Consider the following 25,968-nt stretch of genomic DNA (forward strand, 5'->3'; position numbering starts at 1 on the left):
ATCTGCCAGTTGCAGACTTGCTGTCATCAGACAGACGGGTAGCTTAGGGGTAGGGGGGTGAGTTGGGTCTGCTACCACATGGACCAGATTTTCTGTCCTGACTTTGATTTCAAATATCTTGTCCCTTGTGAATCGGTGGGTTCTGATCACTGTCAGTTTCTGATTTCTGAAGGGAAGGACTTCATCCAGCGGTATCCCCTGCCCCCCAGCTCCTGCCTCTGTGCCCAGAAGGGCCTGCTGCATCCTGAATTTCCTTGGATGATCATGAACCCGTACCAATCAGGACCACGGTGGCTTTCTGACCAGCTCAAGAAAGTCCTTTTCATTTGCATTCAGCTTCTTACATATTTTCCCTTCTCATTTAAGTCAGAAACCAGAAGACTGTGCTGCACCAATCAGCCCATGGCTGGGTGAACCGCCACAAATTCTACCCCTCACCCCATCCTCCAGGCCAACTTGTGAAGCTCAAATTTGTAAAATTTAATGTGCACTAAATTGCTAACGATGATTCATCAGCCACCCTAGCCAAGGAGATTTTCCTAAAGGTGCTTTGCCTTTTGCCTTTTTAATCATTATAAAATACACTTAGACAATCAATGGATCCTGGTTAAATAAATTAGGGTACATTGTGCAGCTATTAAAGAGTATAAGGCAGCTCTAACTGAATTCATATAGAACAATCTCCAAAATATTCTAAGTGAAAAAAATGCAAGATGCCAAATAGCGAACAGAGCACCATTTGTATAAATAGAAAAGTATGTACATGCTTGTGAGTGTGTAGGTATCTCTGGAAGGAGACCCAGGAGACCGGTAACAATGGCTGCCTCTGGGGAGCAGAACTGGGGGACTGAGGGGTAGCAGTCGGGGAGGGCTTTCTTTTCACTGTAGACCCTTTTGTACACTTCAAATTCTGTATCTGGGTCATGTATTACCTAGGAATGAAAAAATTCAAAAGAACTTTAAAAAGTAAAAATTTTAAAACTTTAAAAGCCCCACTAAAGATAAAGGTCAGGTAGATAGAAGAAAGTAGGTTTTAAACAGAAACATCTGCTTTGCAATGGCAAATGGTATTTTGAGTTTTGATGTGCAGGCCTGAAGCTGATGGTGTGCAATGAGAGTTTCATCTTTTTTTTTTTTTTTTTTTTTTTTTTTTTTTGCGGTACACGGGCCTCCCACTGCTGTGGCCTCTTCTGTTGCAGAGCACAGGCTCCGGACGCACAGGCTCAGCGGCCATGGCTCACGGGCCCAGCCGCTCCGCGGCATGTGGGATCTTCCCGGACCGGGGCACGAACCCGTGTCCCCTGCAACGGCAGGTGGACTCTCAACCACTGTGCCACCAGGGAAGCCCGAGAGTTTCATCTTTGACAATGTCACCATCGCCCTTACATGGCTCCTCTGTCCCTACATTGGAAACCTGTCCTGTATAATTAATATGGAATATGGCCACACTTTCGATCCCTACTACCCCACAAGGTAAGAGGAATTTCTGAGCCTTGAGTAAAAATGTATCAGTCAGTTTCTGCTGCATAACAAAACACCACAAAACTTAGTGACTTACAATAATAGTTATAATTTTTCATGGTTCTTTGGATCAGCTAGGTGTCTTTTCTTGTCTGGACTAGCTCAGCTGGATGGCCTAGGAAGGCCTCATTCTTTTGTCTGGCAGTTAGCTGGATGTCAGCTAGTGGCATGTGTCACTCATAACCCAACAGGCTAGCCTAGGCTCATCTGCATGGTGGCACAAGAGTTTCCAGCAGGGAGTGAAAGCAAGGTCCAATGTGTAAGCATTTTTCAAATCACTACTTGTGTCACATTTTCTAATGTCCCATTGACCAGAGCAAGTTCCATGGCCAAGCCCACACTGAACAGGTGGAGAAATAGTCTCCACCTGTTGGTGGAAGGAGAGGCAGAGTCTCAGTACAAAGGGGCATACATACGGGAATGGGAGGAATGGTGCTCACAGGTTTTCTCAATGGAGAAGGTCACTCAAACAGTCATGGAGAGCTGGGTCCTTTTAGCTCGGCTCTGTGGAATCTCCCGAGTCACTGTCCAAGGAGTCAGTAACGGGGTGAAGAAGATGTTCACCTGCGTGTACGAATGTTTTTTGTTGATAAGGATAATAAAAATAATAGTAGCAATATTAATAACAGTCCAGCTAAGCAGCTTTCACACCCAATCTCACTTAATCCTCACAACAACCCCATGAGCAGGAGCTACTCTGTCCTGAATAACAGCCACTCACCATATGAGCTACTGGGCCCTTGGAATACAGCTGCTCTCAACTGAGATGTGCTGTAAATGTAAACGCACATGGGATATTGAAGATGTAGCTCCCTTCCCATGAAAGAATGTAAAATATCTCACTAAGTGATGTTTTGATACTGATTACACATTGAAATGATAGTATTTTGGATCTATTGGGGTTAAGGAAATAAATTTTCTAAATTAATTTCACCTGCTCCTTCTCACTTTTTTCAGTGTGACCATTAGAAAGTTTACAATGATACACGTGGCTCACACAGTTTCTGTTGGACAGTGCTGAACTACATAATCATCTTGTTTTACAGACAAAGCTATTGAGGCTTCAAGAGGTCCAGTAGCGTTGCCCAAGCCACGCAGCTGGTGAGTGACAGCATAGCCAGGCAAGCCAGGGCTGCCTGGAATCAAAGCTCAGGCTCTTAGGCTCTTAGGCCCTGGTGGAGGACACAGCACGCAGCATCGGGGCCCAAGGGCACCAGACGCTGCATCCTCCAGGGAAGAATAGCTCCCCAAGCGGATGGCAGCTGAACACAATTCATAACATTTCAAAGTCCTACCTGGGCCTGGAATAAGCTCCATTCTACCCTGCTGGGTGCCCCAGCTGAAGGGGTGCCCCATCAGTTCCAGATCCTCCTTGGCATCTGGCTCATTTCAGAGAAATCAAGGATCCCCAGGGAAATCATGGAGGCCCATAAGCACCTCTCCTAACCCTGAAACATCTCTGGTTCTACCCTGTGTGGGCTAGAGGTTCTGAATTCAGCCCTGTGGGTGCCTGCCATTCCCAGAAGGCCTGGGTGGGCTGGGGCAACCCGGGGACCAACCCGGTCCACAGTCCAAATCTGATCCAGTGAGTGCGGATCTCAAACTCAGAAGTCCTCTGGGGTCTCAGGCATTGTGCCATGCCGCAAAATAAAATGTGTCCAGAGGCTGGGGTTCTTATCCTAGATATGATGTGAGACCCAGAGACAATCTCTGGGTTTCCATTTCCTTCCCTATCACATTTATATTGATGGCGATCTTAACTGTTTCACAGAGTAAAATGAGAAATTAAATATGAAGTTGCTTTGGAGAAAAAAAGGTTTAAGTGATAGAAATACCCATGGCATTATTCTGCAGGTTTCTTCCCATTTGCTACCATTTCATCAATAAAACAAGAAATGCTGGGGCTTCCCTGGTGGCACAGTGGTTAAGAATCTGCCTGCCAATGCAGGGGACACGGGTTCGAGCCCTGATCTGGGAGGATCCCACATGCCGCGGAGCAACTGGGCCCGTGAGCCACAACTACTGAGCCTGCGCGTCTGGAGCCTGTGCTCCGCAACAAGAGAGGCCGCGATAGTGAGAGGCCCGCGCACTGCGATGAAGAGTGGCCCCCACGCGCTGCAACTAGAGAAAGCCCTCGCACAGAAACGAAGATCCAACACAGCCAAAAATAAATAAATTAAGAAAAACAAACAAGAAATGCTAAGTTACATAGTCTTTCAGCCCCCAAATTTTACACAAATTGCATTTGGCATAAGTCAAAATTGACTGACTGTAGCCCTGCTAAGTTCTTTAGTTACACAAGGACATTTCAGTAATATACAAATGTAGTTAAAAACTGGAGCAAATGGGACAAAATGCAAATACTTGTCCACTCTGGATGGTGAGTCCAAGGGTGTTTATCATATTACTCTCTGGAATTCTCTGTGTGATTAAATGTTTTCATAATCTAAGAGAAACAGCAATAAACAATGCTTTACATTTGCAAACCCTCTGGGCATTTGCTGTAAGTGAAAGCTACTGCATTTTCTTTTCTCTTTCGAAAGAAATAAATGGTGATACCCTCCACCATAACTCCAACCCGATAACCCAATTTTGTCTACTTTAAAGATCTGTTAGACCTTGAAACTACCCACTCATCTTCTGCTATCATTTTTATTAACATTGGGAGATATATTTCTGATGCTTTCTTATAAGCACTAGCAGCCTCAGAACTCAGTTTACAGTGTGGAAAATGGCATGAATTTTAAGTATACAGAAGTCACATACTTCGTGCAAACGTCACTATGCTTTTTTAAAATGTGTTTGTATGGACTCCTACTTTTGCTTAACTCCTCATTAGGCTAACAGGTGAATTTTTCAAATCGGACTCCGTCTCCATCCTAGATAAATCACATGAGCTAATGGATAGGATTCAACCTCAAATAGAAACAGCGTAAGAAGTCAAAGGATTTCTCCTTTAAAAGCTCCTTCTAGCCTTGCACTCCCCATGTCTTGTGTTCATTTGCATGGCAAGCTGTTTTGTTTCTCTGTTTGTCGTGGGAAACTTTCTACATTTCTGAAATTATATTATGTGCCTATAGACACAATTTGAATAAAGTGAAATTTGTCCAAGTCCAGCGTTGGGTAATTCAGCGCCACCTACTGACAGATCTGGGTATTGCCATAATTCTTGGGTCTTTATTTTGAGTCACCTCTGGACAGAGCTGAGTCTGGGGGACCTCTCATTAAATTGTAACATATTCACGTCAAGTATCAAAGCAGTGTATACAAACCAGTAAGTGATGGAATTTTGAACTAATTTTTCAACTTTTTATTGAGGCATAAGATATGTATAGAAAACTGCACAAAAAGATACAGTTCAATTAATTTTTAGACAATAAACACATCCATGTAACCGGCACCTAGATCAAGAAACAAAACATGACCCAGTACCCAGAAATCCTCCACGGGCCCCCAAGGATACTGATTTCTAACATCATCGACTACTGTGACCTGTGTTTGAAATTTTTATAAATAGAATCGGAAAGTATATTTTCTCTTGTGTCTTACTTCTGCTCAGTATGTTTTTGAGATTTATGCATATTGCTGTGTATAACTGTGATTTCTTTTTTCTCACTGCTGTATATCATTCTGTTGTATGAATATTCCTCAACTTATCCATTCTAGTGTTGATACGCATTGGGGTGGTTTCCCATTTGTACTATTACAACTTGTGCAACTGTGAACATTCTAGTACATGTCTTTTCATGCACATATGTACACATTTCTGTTGGGTTTATACCCAGGAGTGGAATTCCTGGGTCATAGGATCATTAAATTTAAGTTGTTGTCTCCATTGCTTTGTACTCCAAGCACAGCTTCTCTTTGTTGGCAGCAGTTACTAAACCACTTTGCACTCTTTGCTCTTGGGTAAGATCACTGGGTGACAAATCAAGAAAAATCCATTTCTCTGCTTTTTAGTCCTGGGCAATTTCAGTTGGCACCAGAGTTTAGAGAATGGAATAAATTGCTTCTTCCAGAGAGATTGCTGAAAACCAGGTAGGATTCAAGGCCATCTTCACATTTCTACAGTTAGTTTCCTTGTTCTGAAATCTACATTGTTTGATATTAATAATGGCCACTCCAACATTCTTTTGATTAGTGTTTGCTGTTACATCTTTCTTCCATTCTTTTACTTTTTTGTTGTTGTTGTTAACTGTTTTCTCAAAGTGATTATTTTAAAAAAATTTTTATTGGAGTATAGTTGTTTTACAATGTTGTATTAGTTTCTACTGTATAGCAAAGTGAATCAGCTATACGTATACATATATCCCCTCCTTTTTGTATTTCCTTCCCATTTAGGTCACCACAGAGCACTGAGTAGAGTCCCCTGTGCTATACGACCATCCTTTTACTTTTAACCTATCTATATTGTCATATTTAAAGTGGGCATCTTATAGACAGCATACAGTTGAGTCTTGGTTTTTTAAAATCTCATCTGGCATAATAATTGGTATGTTTACATTGTTTACAATTAATGTAATTATTGATATAGTTAGATTTCGGTCTACTATTTTGTTATTTGTGTTCTGTTTGCACCCTCTGTTTATTTTCCCCCGTTCCTCTCCTTTCTTCCCCTCTTTTGGATTATTTGAATATTTTCAGCATTCCATTTTAGCTTACCTATTGGCTTTTTTGGTTATTTTTCTTTGTATTACTTTTTAAATAGTTTCCTTGGGGATTGCAATATACATATCTAACCTTTCACAGTCTACTTAGAGTTAATATTTTCCACTTCAGGTAAAATGTTATGGCCTTACCAGCATATATTTTCCTTTGCCTGCCATCTTTTATGCTATAATTGTCAGTTGTAGGATGTTTACATACATTGAAAAGCCCTTTCAACAGTCATACATATATTAAAGAACTTAAGAGGAGAAAAATAGGCTACATTTACCAAGATATTTACCTTTTCTTGCACTCTCCCTTCATTCCTGAAGTTTCGAGTTTCCCTCTGATATCATTTCCCTTCAGCTGGAAAAACTTCCTTCAAATTGCCTTTTTCATTTTTTTTTTTAATAAATTTGTTTATTTATTTATTTATTTATGGCTGTGTTGGGTCTTTGTAGCCGCGCACGGGCTTTCTCTAGTTGTGGCAAGCAGGGGCTACTGTTCGTTGCAGTGCACGGGCTTCATCATTGCGGTGGCTTCTCTTGTTGTGGAGCACGGGCTCTAGGCACATGAGCTTCAGTAGTTGTGGCGCACGGGCTCAGTAGTTGTGCCTCATGGGCTCTAGAGCACATGCTCAGTAGTTGTGTCACACGGGCTTAGATGCTCCACGGCATGTGGGATCTTCCTGGACCAGGGCTCGAACTGCACTGGCAGGCAGATTCTTAACCACTGAGCCACTGGGGAAGCCCAAGCATTTCTTTTAAAGTAGATTTTGCAGCAACAAAGTCTCTTACAGAATTTCTTCATTCCTGAGAATGTCTTCATTTTGATTTAATTCCTGGAAGATATTTTTGCTGGCTATAGAATTATGTGTTGACAGCTCTTTTCTTTCAGCACTTTGAAGATGTCATTCACTGTCTCTGACCTCCAGTTTCTAAAGAAATCTACAGTCATTCAAATCACTGTTTTCTCTACATGTAGTGTATCACTATTTTTTCAGACTGATCTCAAGATTTTTTTTATCTTCAATTTTCAGCACTTCACTATATCTGTGGGCAAGGTTTTCTTTAAGGTTTGTTTTGTTTTGTTTTTGTTTGTTTGTTTGTTTTTTACATTTGGGGTTTCACAGAACTTCTTGAGTCTTTAAATTTACGTGCTTTGTCAAATCTGGAAAGTTTTCAGCCATTATTTCTTCAAATATATTTTTCTACAGCAACCTCTTTCTTCTCTCTGGTGCTCCAATAACACAAATGTTTTACCTTTAGATATTGTTACACAGATTGCTGACATTCTGCTCATTTTTTTAATTTTTAATATTTTTTTCTCTATGTTCTTTAGATTGGATAATTTCTCTTGCTCTGTCTTCAAGCTCACTGACTTTTCCCTCTGCCATCTCAATTCTGCTATTGCATCCAACCAATGACTCTTTTATTTCAGACAGTGTGTTATTCATTTCTAAAATTTCCACTTGGCTCTTGTTAATAGTTTCGGTTTCTCTGCTGAGAATGTCTAGCTTTCCATTCATTTCAAGAGAGTTTCCTTTTACTTCATGGAGCATAGTTATAATAGTTGGGTTAAAGTCTTTGACATTTTAATATCTGAGTCACATCAGGACTGACATCTACTGATTATGTTTTCCCTTGAAATTTGGCCACATTTTCCTGGTTCTTTATGTATCAGGCAATTCTGGATTATATTCTGAACATTTTAGGTAGTAGGTTCTGACACTCTGGGTCCTTTTAAGAATACTCTGGAAAATGTTAATTTTTTCTTGTCTGTTTGTTTTGTTTTAGCAGGCAACCAACCCAGTTAGGTTCAGACCACATATTCTGACTTGCCTTCTGTGAGCAGTGGTTCCCATTCCAGTTCAGTTTCCAAAACCGTCAGGGTCTGTTCCATTCATGTGCCACTCGGGGTGCTGGTTTATGTTGTACTTTAGTCCAAGAGGCCTTTGCTATATTTCTTTGGGTCTGTTCTGCACATGTGCAGTTTCTGGGTGAACTCATGATTCATGCTGGGCCATACACAGAATTAGGGAATCATCATCTCTGCATCTCTCCTTTTCAGGACTTTCCCCACAATCTCCAGCTCCCACAGGCCCCTTTCCATGGATCTTCTGGATAGAAAGATCAGTTTTCTCTTAGGGATTTTGGGGTCTGCATCACCCCACACAGTCAGTGAGGCTCCAAGAGAGAGGACAGCCTGGGGTAGGTACAGGAGAGAAAAAAAAAAGACTAACACAAAACAAAAGTGGGTATTTCCTTTGTAGTCTCAGACTCACTGGGGCCCTTTTTCTGGTCCTCTGGCTAAACAGAGGGTGTTTCTCTCGGGGTTTTTGTTTTCTTTACTCACTGTGCAGTACCATGACCCAGACTACCCTCGGGACAAAGTCAAGAGATAAAGGAGATTAAACAAACAAACAAACAAACCCCACACACACACCAAAAAAAACCCAGAAAGAAAACAGGAAACTCCCGTCTTTATGGACGATTCTTAAAGTTTTGACTTTCACCCGCAATCTGCCTACTGTTTTTTACTTTTCAGAGTCCTTGGGTAGTTTCTTTTTGTGTTCTGCCCAGGTTTTTAGTTGTAATTAATGGAAGAAATAGGCTATAGTGGGCTAACTCCATCTTGGCCAGCACCAAGAATCAGGTTACTGTTCTCCAAGCTTTATCACAACTGTATCCATTTGTAAACTATTTCTCAAGCCCTCACTATGTGCTAGGCTCTGCGCTAGATGCCAGGTATAAAGGGAGAACTAGACAGACACTGTCTGCGCTGACAGCTCCACAGGGAAGCATGACAGTGAATAAGCGAGCACAAAAGGGGTGAGTGTCACCTAGGAGAAGCAGCAAAGCTATGGCAGTTATAAAAGAATCTAAGAAGACGCCCCTGAGGAGGTGATGTTTAAGCTGAGAACTGAAGGAAGAGCAAGCATATGAGCAAAGGGATGGGCAAGAGGCTTCCCTGTAAAGAGCACTTCTGGGCCTTGGGGTGGGGAAGAAGTGACATGTTCTATGAACTGGAAAGAGGTCTGAGCTACCAGTATAATTACAGAAGGGGAGTGTGGCAGGAGCTGAGGAGGAGGACAAGAGGGGAGGTCACATGAATCTTTTGGGGCCATTTGAGAGATTTTAAATTAGTCCCCTTGGGAAAATGAGAAGCAAAACATACTCACAATTTTGATATGCTTGGACTCATCCCATTTTACAAATGGGGAAAACAAGGCTCAGAAAGGTAGGCTGGGGCATAGTACTTTACAGGTGAAGCAAGAAGGCCCAGAGGGGGGGTGTCTATGAGCCACAGAGGGAGAAAATGGCAGACAACGGACTTGCAGCCAAGTATTCGACTCCCTAATTAGTCAGAGCTATTTCTTCCATTTCTCACCTGCTCCAGGAGTCTCAGTGTAACCTTTACAAACACAGAGAGCGTGGCTTGGTCGTGGACCATCTTTTTCATCATTGTTTTTTATCTTTGCAGAGCGGGGGAGATGTATGGTGGGAGTGCACACAAGCACACATGTGAATGCACGTGTGTGTGAGCCCAACACTGGTAATGTTTCTGACCGTTGTTGGCAGTTTGTCCAGCAGCGTCTTCCACCAGTTCACAGCCCCTGGGGAATTCACTGTGTTTGTCGAGTGTACAACCAGCGAGTGGAACGTGATAGCTCAGAAGCAAGTGACGATGTGAGACAAGATGGAGAGGCTCTGTGTGACTGGGTGTTCTGGCCTGTCCACATCAGGAACCAGCCCTCTCTCCTGGGCAGTCTTCAGGGACCCTCTGTGGATTCAGGTGGAGCTTGATGGAGGTGAGTCTGCAGAAATGGTCAAGGTCAAGGCAGCCTTGATTTGCCCCCAATCTATCCATCCAGCTCCCAGGCTTCAATAAGTACTAACAGCAAACACTTATGGAGTTAGTTTCTTAGCCACTCATTTATTTAGTACCTAGTGTATACCAGGAACTGGTCTAAGTGCTTATATAGTAGCCCACCCAATACATTTTATGGAGGAAGAAATGGAAGGAAGGTTGAGAAATTTGGCCAAAGTCACAAGGCTAGTAAGCTAGTGAGAGCAACCATCCTTCTGAAGACCATTTGCATGCCCCTAGTCCCATCACAAGACTTGGACTTCCAAGCCATTCCCTGTTGGGGGCATGTGAATCTCAGCACAGCCAGCATCGACCAGCTTGACACAATCACATTGCCCCCAGTTAGGGCTGATAATCAACTACAGCAGCTGTTATGGCTGGTGTCCGTGCTGATTGCTCACAGTTTCTCTTCTGATTGGTCACAGAGGCCATTCTGATTGGCCATCATGTCCATTTTGATCAGTCAAGGTATCCATTCTGATTTGTCATGGCACCTATTCTGATTGGTCATAGCAATATTTCTCATTGGTCACAACGTCCATTCTAATTGGTCACAGCATCCATTCGGATTGGTCACAGTGTCCATTCTGATTTATCAGAACATCATTCTACTTAGCTGGTGCCCATGCAGTTTCAGTTGTTAAATATTTTGACTATCACCCCTTCTGTCAATAGACTCTCCCATCCTCACCGAAGGCAGTATCTTTCCTCAAGGCACAGGTCCAGTCTGAGATCTGGAAAGAGACCTGTTGATATAAACTGAGTGGCACAGAGCTGTGGAGGTGAGGACATGTCTCAGTCCAACCTCATACCACCCGGAGCCTCACTCAGAGCAGTAACTTCATGGATCTATAACGGGACTTTAAACACAGTGCTTGGGGCTCCTTTCTGTTCTGGTGTGCTTGTTGGCTGAAGATAGCTTGCTAGGCGCACCTGGAAAAACTTAAGATAATCTTTTTTCATTCTACAAACATAATTGAGTGACTACTCTTTGTCAGGTATGGGGGGAGGCAGCAATAAACATGAAAGTCAGGGCTCCTGTTCTCAGAGGGCTTATGTCAACACCATCAGCAGCAACAGTAGCATCACTCAAACAAGAAATATACTAGCTTGGTTTCTATTGGAAAGAATCTTAATTTAGTGGTTTAAATCATATTTTTTAAGAGTCAACCACAATATTTAGCATCCAGTTAGGATAACCAGCCCCAGTCCGTAAGGGAGCCCATCTTAATGTGAACAGGCTGAGTTCTCTCGTTGGGCAGGGTTTCAGGCAGTTAGTCATGGAGATGGAAAGGGCTTCACTGCTTCGACTTAAGACAAGACTGGAGGCTAATTCTCATGCATAAAAACCAGCCACACCCTTAAGAGATGCTACCTTTTGAGCCTTCCTCGCCACAAGGATATCTCTATCAACAAAATGTTCTGAGGTTTTTACTATAAACTTTTAAGTTTACGGTAACACATGCATAGTATAAATAATTAGAGGGACTTCCCTGGTGTCCAGTGGTTAAGACTCCGCGCTCCCAATGCAGGGGGCCCAGGTTTGATCCCTCATCAGGGAACTAGATCCTGCATGCTGCCACTAAGAACCCGCACGTGGCAACGAAGATCCTGTGTGCTGCAATTAAGACCCGGCGCAGCCAAATAAATAAAATAAAATAAATAAAATAATTAGAATATGCAGGTGAGCAGAGAGGGCCCTGAAAGAAAAATCACTCATGAACCCAATACTCAGAGATAATCCGTTTTAATATTTGGGTGGGGAGGATATATCCTTACATATGTCTTTATATCCATATCTATGTCTATATGTGGAATCTGACTTTACAACTGAAGTCTGAACTACCTCAGTATAATCTACTGCATGACTGACATTCTTAAATGTGTCTTACTCCACCTAGGAACAGGGGTGACTTACACTGTGCTGTCAGGTAACACAACCCTGGCTGAGTTCACCACGCAGAGGGGCCCGCTCCCCTACAGTGTGACCCTGGATGGAGCAGTCCAGCAACGGATGGGCCCAGGGATGCACTACTTGGAGATCTGAGCCACCAGCAACATCACCACCTCTGCCCCCTCCAGAAACATCACCATCCACTTCGTGGAGCCCCTGTCAGGCCTGCAGGCCTCCTGGGCTCTGGCAACTTGGAGCTTGGACAGGACCTACTAGTCAATGTCTCGGCGGCTCACGGTATCCCGGAGAGGCTGAACTTTGAGGTGGCAGGACTCAATGCAACCTTCTCCCATGAGAAAGAGAGCCTTGGGGGGCCATTTGGGACTTACCACGTGGCAGTTCCTCTTGAAGGTACTTGGAGTTTGTGGCTCCCCTTCCAAACCTCCCTCCTCTTCCCTTCCTGACTTGGTGTCCAGGGTTCTGCCAGCCAGTTTTTCAGTGTGTCCCAGACAAAAAGATGGTTCACAGCATCCAGCCTGGGTCACAAAATAAGGAAGAGACAGATATTACTTGCAGTTATAGAACTTACAGTCACAGGGATTCTCAACTTTGGCACTTCTGACATTTGGGACCAGATAATTCTTTGTTGTGGGGACCGTCCTGTCCACTGTAGGATGCTTAGCAGCATCCCTGGCCTCGACCCACTGGGTGCCAGTAGCCCCAGCCTCCGAGTCATGACAACTACAGATGTCTCCAGACATTGCCAACTGTGCCCTGGGGAGCAAAATCACCCCCACTGAGAACCACTGGAAGAGAGCGGGAGTACTTGGATTTCTTCCATCATTTCTAGAGGAGAATGTGTTTCGGGAAACTGCAGTCCACGCCCTGCGGGGGAGAGATGGGTAAAAACTAAAGGGTGGAAGAGAGAAAGGGACAAGAGAGGAGGTATCAGGAGGCTGCCTGGAATAGAGATAGGGCAGCAGACCGGCTGGCACCAGCCAGGGCAGGAGGCCACAGCTGACGTGCATTTAATCTGGAAAGAACAGAGTGTCTCTGAGGGCAGTGTGGTGAGGTCAGCAGGCAGGAAAGTGATGAAGGTGGCAGAGTCTCCAGCCCACCCAGGTCCACTACCCTGGACCTCAGAGGTGTGTGAGAAAGGGGGTAATGATGTGCAGGTATGGGCTACCATGCCCTCAGCAAGGGATGTGGCAAAAGAGATGGCAGAAGGAACGACAGAGTCAAGAAGAGAAACATCGCAATTTTGCCAGGTACCCAAGGTACAGTTTGGAACAGGAAGAATCTGGAAATGAAATGGAACGACAATGGCAAATATAATAAAGAGGCTGTAATTCAAATGCAAATTAATTTTTGTCTCCTATAAAAGCTACTTGGTAGGAGGTAAGAGATAAACTCTCCATACACCCTGTGACTTTGGGGCTCTCTCTTAGATGATAAGCAGTCTTCTCCTCCCCATGAGAAAAACAGACTGGACACCTCCAGGGATGAAGGGAGTGAGGGGGGAAGGAAAGGGAACCAGGTGGGACAGGAAGGTGCTCACTTGGTGGCGCTGGCCTTGCTCTCACCGCCCAGCGGATGTTTGCAGCCGCCTCTCGTAGGAGCTTCTATGGGCTCTTGAGGCTCATAGACAACTGACAACTACAGATGTCAGACACCTACAACTGAGAACAGACAACTACAACTACTGAGAATAAGAATTCACTCAGTCCAGGGCTCTCCTGTCACCAACAGGGTCCCTTTCTCTGTTCTCCTCGTTCTCTCTACCCTCTCCACCGCCTCCCCGCCGCCAAGGCTAACATCTGGTCCTTAGAAAATTCTCACCCAGTCCTTGGCTGCTTCCAGCCGACTGTAGTCATTTCCCAAATGCAGAAATGCTGCCTTTCCTCTCTCCCCTTCCCTCTCCTCCACCCGTCATAGATCATTCCAAGGGCATGAGTAAGGAACCTGTCCATGGGGGTTCCCAGCCTCAAAGAACACATACCCAGCTCACCAAGGGCCCTCTCTGAAGACCTTCTCTCCAGGCTTGAGAAGAGAAGAAGGTAGCACCCACCACCTCTTCCCCATGAGGGAGGCAGGGGGGCGGGGATACTCATGTAGCAGCGGCTCTCTCCAAGTCTTCTGACAAATCCTCCTCTCCCCTCCCCACTCTCTCGACCCTTTTAAAACCGTGTAATTGGCCTCCTTCTGCTGGAATCTCCTCTCTCATCTGGCAAATGAGCACCTGCTCATCCTCTGAACTTCAGCTCTAGCCCCTGCCCCACCTCATTAACCATTTCTTTCTCCCCCAAGGTAGAAGCAGACCCCCAACCCCATGCCCACACTGCCTTCCATGCCGATTCCCACACTGGAGTGTCCCACATGCCTACTAGACCATAAGGCCTTGAGGACAAGGACCATGTTTCATTCATCTCTGTGTCCCCAGAGCCTTGCACCATGCCTGGCATACATCAGGGATACATTAAATGCTTTGATGATGAAAGAGTCAGATACTGCCATCAGAGGACTGGAGAAGCACAGGCTGGGAGAACTCTCTCAGAGCAAGTTAAACAATTTATTACAATGCCCATAATTCTCCACCGTTTGCATTGCAGGCACCTTTCTGGTCACTGTGCTGGTGAGGAACGCCTTCTCAAACTTGAGTTTGAAAATTGGAAGCATCACTGTCAGAGGTAAGAATTTTCTGCAAGGGGGTATAAAACTTGTGACCAGGAGTTTAGGGCATTGCACTTCCTCGGGAATCTAGTGAGGGGGCCCTCAAAACAGAGCTTTGAATGCTTATTTTGTTTCACAGATATTAAGAATTCTCTGGTTACTCTAAATAGGCAATAATGTAAGCAACAGAACATCCAACCATTGATACAGAATTCTAAAACATTCGAATTTGTATTAGTTGCACTGCTTTAGGCTTCAAATAATAGAAAGCCCAACATAAGTGGCTTTAAGTTCAAGTCTTATTATCTTACATAACTAAGAAGTTAGTTCCCAGGTTGGTTCAGTGGCTCAGTGTCACCAGCGAGGACCCAGGCTCAGTCTGTCATTCTGCTCTGCCATCCTCAGAGATTTCGCTTGGTCCTTAGGCTTGTGTCTCATGCAATCAAGATGGCTGCCGCAGTTCCAGACATCACCTGTCAACCCAGCATTATTTAGCAGCAGCAGAAACCCATGTCCCCCTGTGCATCTCTTTATATTAGGGAAAAAAGTCTTTCCCACTAGTCCCCAGCAATCTTCCCTTTAGATACCATTGGCCAAAGTTGGGTCAGGTGCCCAGCTGTAAGGGGTGCTGGGAATCCAGCATTTTTAGGCTCTGTGGGAGAAGATGGATTCTGACAGCCAAGAGGAAGAGCAGGGTATTGGCTGTTGGTAGGCAGCCAATAGTAGATGTCACTGTCTTAAAATTCACCTTGACTGTGTTTGCCCGGACTTTTGAGTAGCAAGAGAAAGAAAAGAAGTTCAAAATGGCTCAAGCCAAAGAAAATTTTATCAACTCAGAAAATAAAAGTCCAGGGTTTAGGCACAGCAGGATCCAGCCACGCAATGTCTTCGGAAATCTGCCTCTCTCCATCTCTTTGTTCTATGTTGGCTTCAGTCCGACTCCCTCTTCCCAAGTAGTAGCAAGATGGCTGCAGGCTTCAGTCCTTAACCCCAGAGGAGAAAGAGCATCTCCGTGTTGATATTTTCAGAACAAGTCCTGAGGCTGCCTCTCACTTGTCTAAGCTTGGTTCATGGTCCCTCCTAGACCTGTTGCTGAGACCAGAGGGGAGTGGTACTCAGGGCAGACCAGGATCACACGTCCACCCCGGAACATGACGTAGGATCAGATTCACCCAAAGGACTGAGGGTGGGGAGGGATGGTTCCCCAGGGAAAATATCATCTGTCAGTGCCATTATCAAAAGAAGAGGGCGTGGATGCCTGGACGGGGGAAGAAAATATGAGATGTCCGTTCTACTTACTGTCCACAGTCCTCCTAGGAGTTTCCACGTATGGAATTTGAGGTCCAGGGAGGTTAATTGACTTTGCAAAAGTCACTCAGCTAATTCATGGCAGGATCAGGGTAGCGACAATTTCTCTGGATTTCTTCATTCAGGGTTATTGGACCATCTTCCTTCTTACGGTTAAGAAAGATCTCTGTGTCTGGCATTTTAGCTTTGTTTTGTATGATTTTACAGACCTTCAAACTTATCATTGTGAGAATAAGAATTCACTGAGAGGGAATTCTTTAAAGATCAGTAATACCCTGATCTTAAAACATCCAAGTCACCAGGGCCTAGCGAATCACATGGAATGACCAACCCTAAGTGCTTAACTTAATCACTACACTTTAATTAGATATTAATCAAACTCACATTTCAATATCTTCAGAGCATATCAGCTGAGAGTACCTTTTCCATTTTTTTTAACTTGACACACTAATATTCTTTACAGATGAATAGATGACAAAGCACTAATATATACAGCACAGCATTCAGTCCTCCTGGAGCTTTGAGAAATAAGGGCTGCCTTCAGCCTTCTTTACGGATGAGGCACCTAAGACTCAGAAAGAGTAACTAACCTGCCGAGGTTCGCACAGCCATTAAGACGCCAATGAATGGATCCAGAAACACACCATGGCGTGCTGAGTCCAGCTCCTACCAGCCTGCCAGAGCTGGTTGTGCCCATCTCTCCCACTATGCATTCAGTGAGGTCACCTTGGTATCCTGAAATCTGCCTGTATGGGAACATTTGCACCACAGAAAATAGCATATGAGATGAGGGCTCCCCACCCTCACCCTTCAACTGGCAGGTAAACATTAATGGCGAACAGCTGCAAGTCTGACCTTAATCTTGTTCTACCTGCCATTGGCAGCTGCCCGCCTCTTTCTTACCCGCCAAAGAGGTGTCTATAGCCCAGCGGTGAACATGACGGTTTTGCTTTTGACCCATTTCCTACAACCTGAATATTCTCTGCGTGTCCCTAAACCATTTCCAAAGACAGGCAGATACTCCCAGGGCATCCTCAGCGTACCCTCTGACTCTGCCCTTTGGTGACCTTATAAACACCACCAACGTCTGACACCCATCCCTACTGTGTTCATAGCTCCCTTCAGTCTCCAAGAACCACCTGGAACAAAGGCTCAGGAAAAGAATGTGAGTATTTTTTTTAAAACACTTAACCTCACAAGAAAAAGATGTCTAAGTACTCTGTTTTAGTTTTGAATTTGGGCTTTTTGGTGCTAACAGCAGAGCACTAGCAATCACTGAGGCTTCTTCTGCTTAAAAAGAAACCCAGAGGGATTGAAATCAAACCACGTCCTCTAACCACAACAGCAGCATGTTATAAATCAATAATAAGTTATCTAGGATACGTAGATATCTCTCAGACATCTTGGAAATTAAACAGCACACTTCTTAAAAAAAAAGATCAATGGGTCAAAGGAAAAAAATCACAAGGATATTTTAAAATATTTTAAGTGATAATGACAACACAACCTATCCAAATTTATGGGATACAGCTAAGGCAGTGCTCGGATGGAAATTCATGGCTTTTAATGCTTATATGAGAAAAAAGGCCCAGGTCTTTTGGTATTTATAGCAAGACTAAGTCTTTGACTCCTTGCTGTTGACATTGCTCATGCATGCATTTATTCAATAACAAGATTTATTGTGCCTCTACAATGTTCAAGGATTAGTATTAGGGGCTGGGGAAACAATGGGGAATAAACAGATGTGGTCCCTGCCTTCAGGAAGCTTAGTGGGTGAGACTAACTCACAAGTTAGCATATAATTAAGAACTGTGATGCATCTAACTAGAACCAATACAGAGCAGTGACAGCAACTAACAGAGGGTGGACTAGCAAATGTGATCAGACATGGGCTCTTGAGAGGTAACATTTAAGTGGGGACCTGAAGATAGGACAGCCAGCCATCCTGGAAGCAGAACAAGAGCTGTCTAGGTATGTAGATGAGAAGGCCCTGAGGCCTGTTGTTGGAGGCGGGGAGGATGTAGGAGATTATAGAGACGGACAGAGGCCAAATCACATGGGGTCTCAGGTGCCAAGGCAAGGGGGTTGAGCTTTATTCTCAAACCAGAGAGACCCCTGGGGACTGAGTTCGGCCACAGCCTCCTGTTATTCCCAGGACAAGCCCTCTGGGCCTGAGCTGTTTAACAGGTCTAACCAGAACTGATCCTGGAACACACCACATGCCTGCCAACCCCTTTCCTTGAATCCACTCTCTCCATCGTTGCCCCAGCTCGCCCTCACTCCTCCTCCTTCCCCGGCTCCATAGCCCTGGGGTCCTGTCCTCTGGGAAGCTTGCCCTGACACCAGCTGTCTGCTGTGTAGAGGTAATAGCTCCGCGCTGTCCTCTGCTCCAGACACAAGAGGAAGCGCGTCACTCGTTTTTCTCATCTGATCCACAGCAGCCCCAGGAGTCAGACACTGTCAAACCTTAGGGGGAACAGCCGTCCTCAACCTACTTCCTCCCTCATCTATTATCACGATCCCCTGAGCCCTCTCTACTGCAGCAGTTAGCACTCTGCATTTTAATTGTTGGGTTCCTTGTCTGTCAGACTAGGTATAAGGGCGGGGGCTGGCTCTCTATTCCTCTATCTCCAGGCCTCAAGCACTGGGCCTGGCCCAGAGCAGGCTCTGTTAATGCAGTTGAACGCATGATGAACCCTTGGCACCCAGCCCGCACTCGGCCTAGTCACTTACCCAGTGATCCATCCCCTGCAGGCTAGGGGGATCAGACAGGTCTGTCTCCACTCCATGCCTCACACTGTGGCCACCCCTGGCACAGACTGCTCTGGGGCGCAAGGTGGGGTGCCAGCTGTGGAGGGCGTCTCACCAGCTTTTTCTGCAGAGAGATAGAGGGGATGTGGAGCTGTGCGTGGAACCCGGTCAGTACTTGGATCCTTTCACGACAGTGACTCTGGGCTGGCCAGATAGTAACAAGGACTTTCGCTTCCAGTGGGCATGTGGTAGGTGACCTTAGAACTCTGAACCGTCCTATCTCACCACGGAGTGATGGACAGCGGTCAGCTTTTGCTGCTCTTTTTCTTAACCTTCACACCAGGATTACTCACGCTTGACGTTTTATGTGCCTTGTATGTGCCAGAGATTGTGAATTCCATAGAAATGGGAGGTGGGTGGAAGCAGTGGCAAACCACGATGGGGGTGGCCCTGAATGCAGGCAACCAGGAGAGGCACTATCTGTAGAGAATTTAGGAACAACAGTTAAACCCTAAAACCAGCCTGCTTTTTTACTGTCACCACAAACAACATTAGTGGTAAAATACTCCTCCCCTCTTGGACTGAACCCCTCTTTTAACCTTCACGCTCTTGGTATGCCACTGAGAAGATAGTTTAGAAGGAGGAAGTGATGAGGCCTTTTCTGACAAACCAAGATGGTAGCACCAGTACTTATTTTTAAGAAATGGTTGTTCTCCTTTTTATACAGATATATCCTAGCTATGCACACTCTTCTAGAAATAAAATGAATGCCATTCATACTGTACATATTGCTTTTGTTACCCTTTTTTTTCATTGAACAATGTATCCCACATATTTTCATGTCTTGGTATCTTCTTCTCCATCTTGATTTTCATAATACCTGCATAATAGACTGTCAAGTTGCTGCATGATCATTTATTTACCAGTGCCCTCTTTTTGGACACTGAGGTTGTTTCAAATGATTTGCCCTTATAAACAACGCTGTAATGAACATCCTTACAGTTCAATCTTTACTTGCGGCTGTGGTTACTTTCATAAACAAGTTCCCAGAAATGGAATAACTGGATCAAAAGTCATGTAACATTTGAAGTCTTTTGATATTAATCGGTAAGTGCTCAGGACATCCTTCAGCATGTTAGTTCTTGTTATCTGAATTAATAGAGGATACAAATATAGGTTTTAGGTGATCGAGCTGATGACCTGACCCCAGGCATATCCTGTGAATGACTACACATCAGGGGTAGTTGGAGTAGTGGATATACATTAATCAACAGAGTTGAAGGGCAAAGGACACAGAGACTTACTGAGTTGGTACAAAGCACGAGATGACATGCAGCATCCCAGATAGAGATACAGCCTCCCAGGTCCCCAATGTACCGCACAGAGACAAACAGCTGTGGACAATCACTTACACCAGGGACAAGAAGGCGCCTTCTCCCAGGCGGGGCTGTATATCCTCTGGGAGCCTCTCCTGCTCTGTGCTGGCCTGCTCACCAGTGCAAGTCACTGATGCAAAACAAGCCAACACATCCTGCAGGTTTGCTCAGAGTCTGGGTGAAGCGGGGGTCATTTCCCCAGAAACATTCTTCTGTGGCACCATTCCTTCAACCTGAAACTAAAAAAAAAGAATCTCTATTTGGAACCAATTTTCTTATCCATGACCCATTTCTTCTAAAAACCCCCAACCAGAAGGTAGCCACATGTGTCAAGTTCAAGGTGCCTGGGTGGATCACAGTGTTGGCCTACCTCTCTCTCTCTCAGGGCACTGCTGGGCTCAGTGGAGCGATTGTGTTGAGAGGCAGCTGCGCCGCACAGACCAGAGGGAGTTGGTAGTGCCACCGTCCCGCCTGCCGACGCCTGACTCTGCTGTTACCCTGCGCCTGGCAGTCTGGAGAGGCCGGGAGCTGGAGAACCTGGAGAAGCAGTGCCTCTGTGTGTCTGACCCCCTGGAACTCAGGCCGCGAGTCAGGTGGGAGCACCAGAGCAAACTCCTGCAGGGCTGCCGTTTGGCCAACATGTACTGAGTGCCAGCTCTGGCTACACTGACTAAGGGGTAGGACATACAGTGGTGGGTAAAACCAGACCCAGTCTCAGTTCTCACTGGGGTTACTTGGTGATCAGCAGTGGTTCACACAAATGAATGGAAGGAGAGAGCACGCCTCTATGACATCTTCCCCGACACGGGATCAGGGAAGGCTGCCCTCAGCAGAGATGTGAAGACAGAAGAGGAATTAACTTGGCCAGGAAAAGGGAGGGCGGGAGACAGGACAGACAGTAAAGGGAGGGAGCATACAATAATCTGGAAGTGAAAGAGGCTGGTGTGGCTGGAGCATGGCGGAAGAGCAGGCAGGGCCTGGCTCCGGCAGGGCCTTGAGGGTTATGTCAGACACATGATTTCGGCCTTTATCCTAAGAGTTCTGGAAAGGCACCCAAGACTTTTAAGCAGGCTGGGAACATGATCACGTTTTGCTTCCAAACGCTCTGGTAGCAGGGTGGAGAAGCGGCTGGGGCGGGGTCGGGAGGCGGCGAGAGAGGACTCAGGGAGGTTGCTTAGGCACTTGCAGGAATCAAGGTGAGAGTTCAAGGTAGCGTGGCCATCAGCTGGGTCCCTGAAGGAAGCAGATGGCTCACTGAAATTGGGAATGGAGGGGAGTTGGATAAAGGGTCTATTTACAGACAAGGGCAGGGATAAGGGGATCAACCAGGGATGACAATGCAGGACTACAACAGGAGGAAGCCATTGTCCCTCTTAGGCCTGCAGGGGTAAGAGAAGGGGATGGCATCTCTGGAACCCCCTTGGGAGCTGCAGCTGCGGGAGAGGTGCCCCCGGCACGAGCTGTGGCCTCGGCCAGAGGAACACGGCCTCTGCCAACTGCAGTCCATTTGGTAAGGAGCAGGGAAAGTGGTGAATAACTATCCCAACCTCTCTCCTCTCAAGGCTCCCCATTGGCTGGGCCCATTGGCAGGTGTGGAGACTCAGTGATGCAGTCTATGGAGATCAGTCCCTGGCGCACAGAGCCACAGAGTTGATGGCAAGTGGGCTGCAGGGGCCAATGGAGAATGTCTGGCTCACTTGCACTAGGGTAGACGTGAAGACAGAAGTGGGGAGATTCGAGAGCTATTTTAAAGCTCCTACTAAAAGGACTGGGGATAGGTTGGACACAGCAGGAGTCAGTGATCTCTCACTGGCTCATGTGAGGGAATATGACATTACACAGAAGGCCCAGGACTCGGGTCCAGACGTGTGGGCCCATGTTCCATCCCCCACTCAGGAGCTGTGTCCCTGGGACTCATCACACAACTTTCTGAGCTCAGTTTGCTCGTCTGTGATATGGGGATCCTCATAGGGTTGTGGTCAGCACTGGCTAAGCTAATAACAGTGGGATGTGGCACGTGTGCTGTAAAATCACAGGATTCACTGATCATTATCAGCACTAGAAAGAATCATGGAAATTGACTGCTCTTATCCCCTCACTTTACAGGTGAGGAAACTGAGGCTCAGAGAGGTTAAGTGGCTTGTGCAAAGCAGTCATTCACAAGTGGCAGGGGCGGGATTGGAGCCTAGGGTCCTCTCTCAGCCTCACGCACTTTCCGTGTCATTCTCTTGTGCAGTGAATGAAATGGGAATTCAGGCAGGAACGAATCGCTTCATCTTCGTGACCTGGTTTTGGTTGGGGCAGAAGTTGTTTTTATTCCATCTTTCACTTGACAAAGCCATTTCCTACCTTCTCAAAGGACTTGAGAAGAACTGGACAAAAGACCAGGCGGGTGGCCACAACGTCTGAGGGAGCATCCCTGCTCCGTTCTCTGTCTCCCTTTCAGCTGTGAGGAGAACTGCAGGCCAGTGAATGCCAGCAGGGGCGTTATGCTCAAGGTCACCGTGGGGACAAGTCTGCAGCAGCCGTGTTCAGCTGGTATTTAGATGACACCCTGCTGGAGAAGGCGAGGACACTGGCAGCCTCTCAAAAACAGAAACGTCTTCCCACTTTGATTGACCAGACCTGAGTCACATGCCCAGGACTGAGCTGGGGTTTGGTCAACTCCACTCAGAGCCCGAGGAGTAGGAGTCGGGGGCTGGGGAGCATTGGTCAGAAGACAGAACGGATGCAGCGAAGCAGAAACAATAGGGAAACATCGCAGCAGATGCTGTGGGTGCCCAGCCCATCCTTACCAGGCTGATGCAGGCATCCCCCAGCTGCGATGGGGCGGCTACTGGCCAATAACTGTGGGGTCTAACAGCCTAGCCCCCCGGGCTCTGAGTGAGACAATTTCTGGGGTGCAGCTTATGCTCCAGAGCTCCCCATGGGATCAGGCTGAATGAAGCTGGATGCCTCCCGAAACCACTTCTTTGCCTTGTTTCATTCTCCACCCCATTCGGCTTCCCTCCCTGCCCTCCTGGTTTTGCCTGAGAGCCTCCCTCACAAATGCCCTGCACACAAATCCTTGTCTCAGACTCTGCTTCCAGGGAACCTGGACAAGGACAAACACTCTAACGCGGCTGGAGATGAGCTATTTGGGCTGACCTCAGGAAAGCAGGTGATACTGCCGTCAATCCATTGGAGACAAATCCGAAAGGCCTCCCAGGGTCAGAAGCCGCTGCCCTGCTGAGTCCTGTAGGCTGGCTGCAGCCTCAGGGGCCCTGGGCTGTGCTCTCTTTCAGGCCGAGCCCCTCCCGGCGGCCTGCAGACTCCAAGGATTCTGGCCACGTTCTTTAATCCTCCTTCAGAGCGACACCGCCACCCTGCTGCTGAACAGCTCCTTCCTGAGGACCCGCAGCCAGGCCACCGGAACCAGAGTCAGAGGTCGGAAGGCCTCCTTCAGTCTCATGTCACAGATCCTGTCTCCTGCAGACAGTGAGCAAGACAAACCCAGGAGCGCTGAAACAGGGGACATCAGTGCAGGGCGGGGGCCATACACAGGCTCTGGTGTGAATCCCACCACCGCCGCCTTCTAACTGGAAGACTTCAGGCATCGGATTCAAGGTCTCTGTGCCTCAATTTCCACTCATGCAAACGGCAGAACAGAAACACCCGCCTCTGAACTGTATGATGCAGGGTGGATGACACACCATCAGTGGTAAAAGCAGTGGGGTGTGCAGCCTGCACGTCCTGCCAGGCGATTCAGTGCTTCTCACTTAAAACAAGCCCAGAGCAGCAGGAGAAGTAGACTCTCAAAAAGATAAATAATGGGGTGATTATTCTTTTTCAGGTGCATTCCTTTGATTCAGTATTTCTCAAAGTGGCCCATAGACCACCTGCCCAGGATAACCTGGGGTACTAGTTTAAAATGCACACTCCTGGGTTCACCCCAAACCTTCTGAATTAAGTGTAGGCCAGGGAATTCATTTTAATTGATTAAAATCCTCTATGCCCAGCTCTTCCAGGTGTGCACTCCTTTTGAAAAACCAGGTGATTATAACAGGTGGTGTGGGGTATTGGCGCAGCTTAGCTGGGGGCTCTTCATGGTGCTATGGGAGCCCATGGTCTGGGGGGAGTTCTGCGTGTTTCCAGATCCTGGCTGTGGCCCGTCCTAACTCGGTCTCTTGAGCAAGTCTTGTTTCCCGATATACTCCCTCCTCACTAAAGCCCTGGGAGGAAGCTATTATTATTAGCCCCATTTTACAGATGAGAAACTGATTCTTAAAAAGGTGAAAGCCAAGGTCACATGGATAGTAAATGGCAGGACTGGGATTCTATCTCTGCCCAGTTTCTCAGAGACCCTGGAATGCCCTGCATCAAGGGGGTGAGGGGGTGGGCGTGGGAGTTGTTAGATATGCAGATTTCTGGGCCCCACCCCAGAATCTACAGAGAGGTCTGAGGCCCTGGAGAGGGGCCTGGGAACCTGCATGTTGAACAAGCTCCCAGGAGATCGTGAACCATGGTGGAGTTTGTGCGCCTCACACAGCCCCCTAAGCACCCTCCGTCTCCTCTCCCCAGCAGTGACCCGGCACGCCTACAGGGAGGGCACCTACGTGATCAGCTCCCACTGCCCACCTGTACCACTGCCCCAGAGGAGGGCACTGTTCTGACGAGCTTTGCCATCTTCTGCAACGCTTCCGCCGCCCTGGGGCTCCTGGAGTACTGCTTCTGCCTGGAGTCAGGTAGCGGCTTGGGACTAGCTCTCCCCTCAGCTCCTGAATAGGTGCCTGTCTCTCTCCGGGAGCTGCAAAGAATATGTTCCATGTGTGAGAGAGGTTTGCAGGATGACCCTGAAGCCCCGCCCCCAGGCACACAGACCCTGCCACACATCTCAGCGAGGTGAGAAGCAGTAACTCCCTATCTTCTCCACAACTGTGGAGGCCAAAACGACCTCTATCGTGGCATGAGGGACGTGGAACAGGCTAAATGGAGGAGGATATGCAGAAGTGTGACCACGTGGGGTCGCTACCAGGATACCACTCCTCAGTGCACACTCGGAGTAGCCCCGACCCCTGGAGCCACTCAGGACAGGGGTGGCCTGGTTCACAGAACCATCCACGATGCTACTGACCCCACTTTGCGGGAGGTAGCTGGGAATGGGCGATGTCACAGAGCATGCTGAGCTGAGACGAGACCTGTTTGCACAGGTTTACAGGAGAGGACGGAGCATGCTGATGCCACCCCACTTCAGTGCCCCAGCCAGTGTCCTGTCACCACAACCCACACCCAAGACAGCAGCAGGGCATCAGCAGGAGAGACGGGGTGAGTGCCCACATTGCCTCTGCTCTTCCGATTTGGGGGTGGTTGGTCCTTGGCGGGCCCTTTTGAGTCCTTGTCTCCTCCCAATGGCCTTTGGCATTCTGTGACCCTCACAAGAGCTCTGAAAATGTGCCAGTCAGATTGGGACCTTCCTGCAAACCTAGGCTCCAGGAGTGTTGCAGGGGTGCTCCCCAGGGTCCGGCATTAAACACCACAAGGACATAAACTGAACCCATTGACTAGGCAAAGATGGAGGGGCCCCATTCTCAGACCCAAGGGATTGTGGTTTTCATGGGGTGCCCGTCAGATGGACATGGAATGCAGGGCTGTTCAGAGGGCCGCGACTGGGTCTGAGCCTGGAAGGGACCGATTCAAGGAAGGTAAGCAGGTTTCATTTCAAACCTGTGTCCCCCTAAATGGAGACGCCAGGCTAGCTGTTCCAGTAAGGGGCAGGGAAGTGTGACCATATAAAAATGAGTTGTCAATTACAATTCAAGAACGTCGTGATTGTCCGCACACTACAATGAAGTGATTCCAATGATAGGCGGGTCCCCTTTAAGGATACGAAGGATATTCATTCATTCATTCACTCTTACAGCAGACGTATTGAACGTCAGGCTCCGTTCTAGG

The 25,968-nt window shown here is 46.9% G+C and overlaps 2 protein-coding genes across 2 annotated transcripts in view; one reads left to right on the plus strand and one right to left on the minus strand.

Annotated features, from left to right (window-relative positions):
* BCO1 (beta-carotene oxygenase 1) overlaps positions 1-16,962 on the minus strand; it is an 81,218-nt gene extending 64,256 nt beyond the window's left edge. The window contains exons 1-4 of the mRNA XM_079906849.1: positions 16,501-16,962; positions 13,491-13,611; positions 12,322-12,468; positions 1,938-2,085 (exon numbers count right to left, since the gene is read on the minus strand). The gene's annotated coding sequence lies outside the window, so the exon portion shown is untranslated. The remainder of the gene's footprint in view (positions 1-1,937; positions 2,086-12,321; positions 12,469-13,490; positions 13,612-16,500) is intronic.
* Positions 1-25,968, plus strand: part of LOC307179111 (polycystin-1-like protein 2) — a gene marked incomplete at both ends in the record, with an annotated part of 82,625 nt that overhangs the window by 11,783 nt on the left and 44,874 nt on the right. Inside the window, 13 exon segments of the mRNA XM_079907885.1 lie at positions 1,341-1,473; positions 9,759-9,858; positions 9,862-9,979; positions 11,940-12,082; positions 12,086-12,170; positions 12,173-12,343; positions 14,542-14,619; positions 16,795-16,853; positions 18,729-18,909; positions 20,423-20,630; positions 22,484-22,575; positions 23,212-23,588; positions 24,620-24,761. Coding sequence (XP_079764011.1) covers positions 1,341-1,473; positions 9,759-9,858; positions 9,862-9,979; positions 11,940-12,082; positions 12,086-12,170; positions 12,173-12,343; positions 14,542-14,619; positions 16,795-16,853; positions 18,729-18,909; positions 20,423-20,630; positions 22,484-22,575; positions 23,212-23,588; positions 24,620-24,761 — 1,887 coding nt within the window.

Source organism: Stenella coeruleoalba (genome assembly GCF_951394435.1).
Source record: "Stenella coeruleoalba genome assembly, chromosome: 20".
Taxonomy (NCBI): domain Eukaryota; kingdom Metazoa; phylum Chordata; class Mammalia; order Artiodactyla; family Delphinidae; genus Stenella; species Stenella coeruleoalba.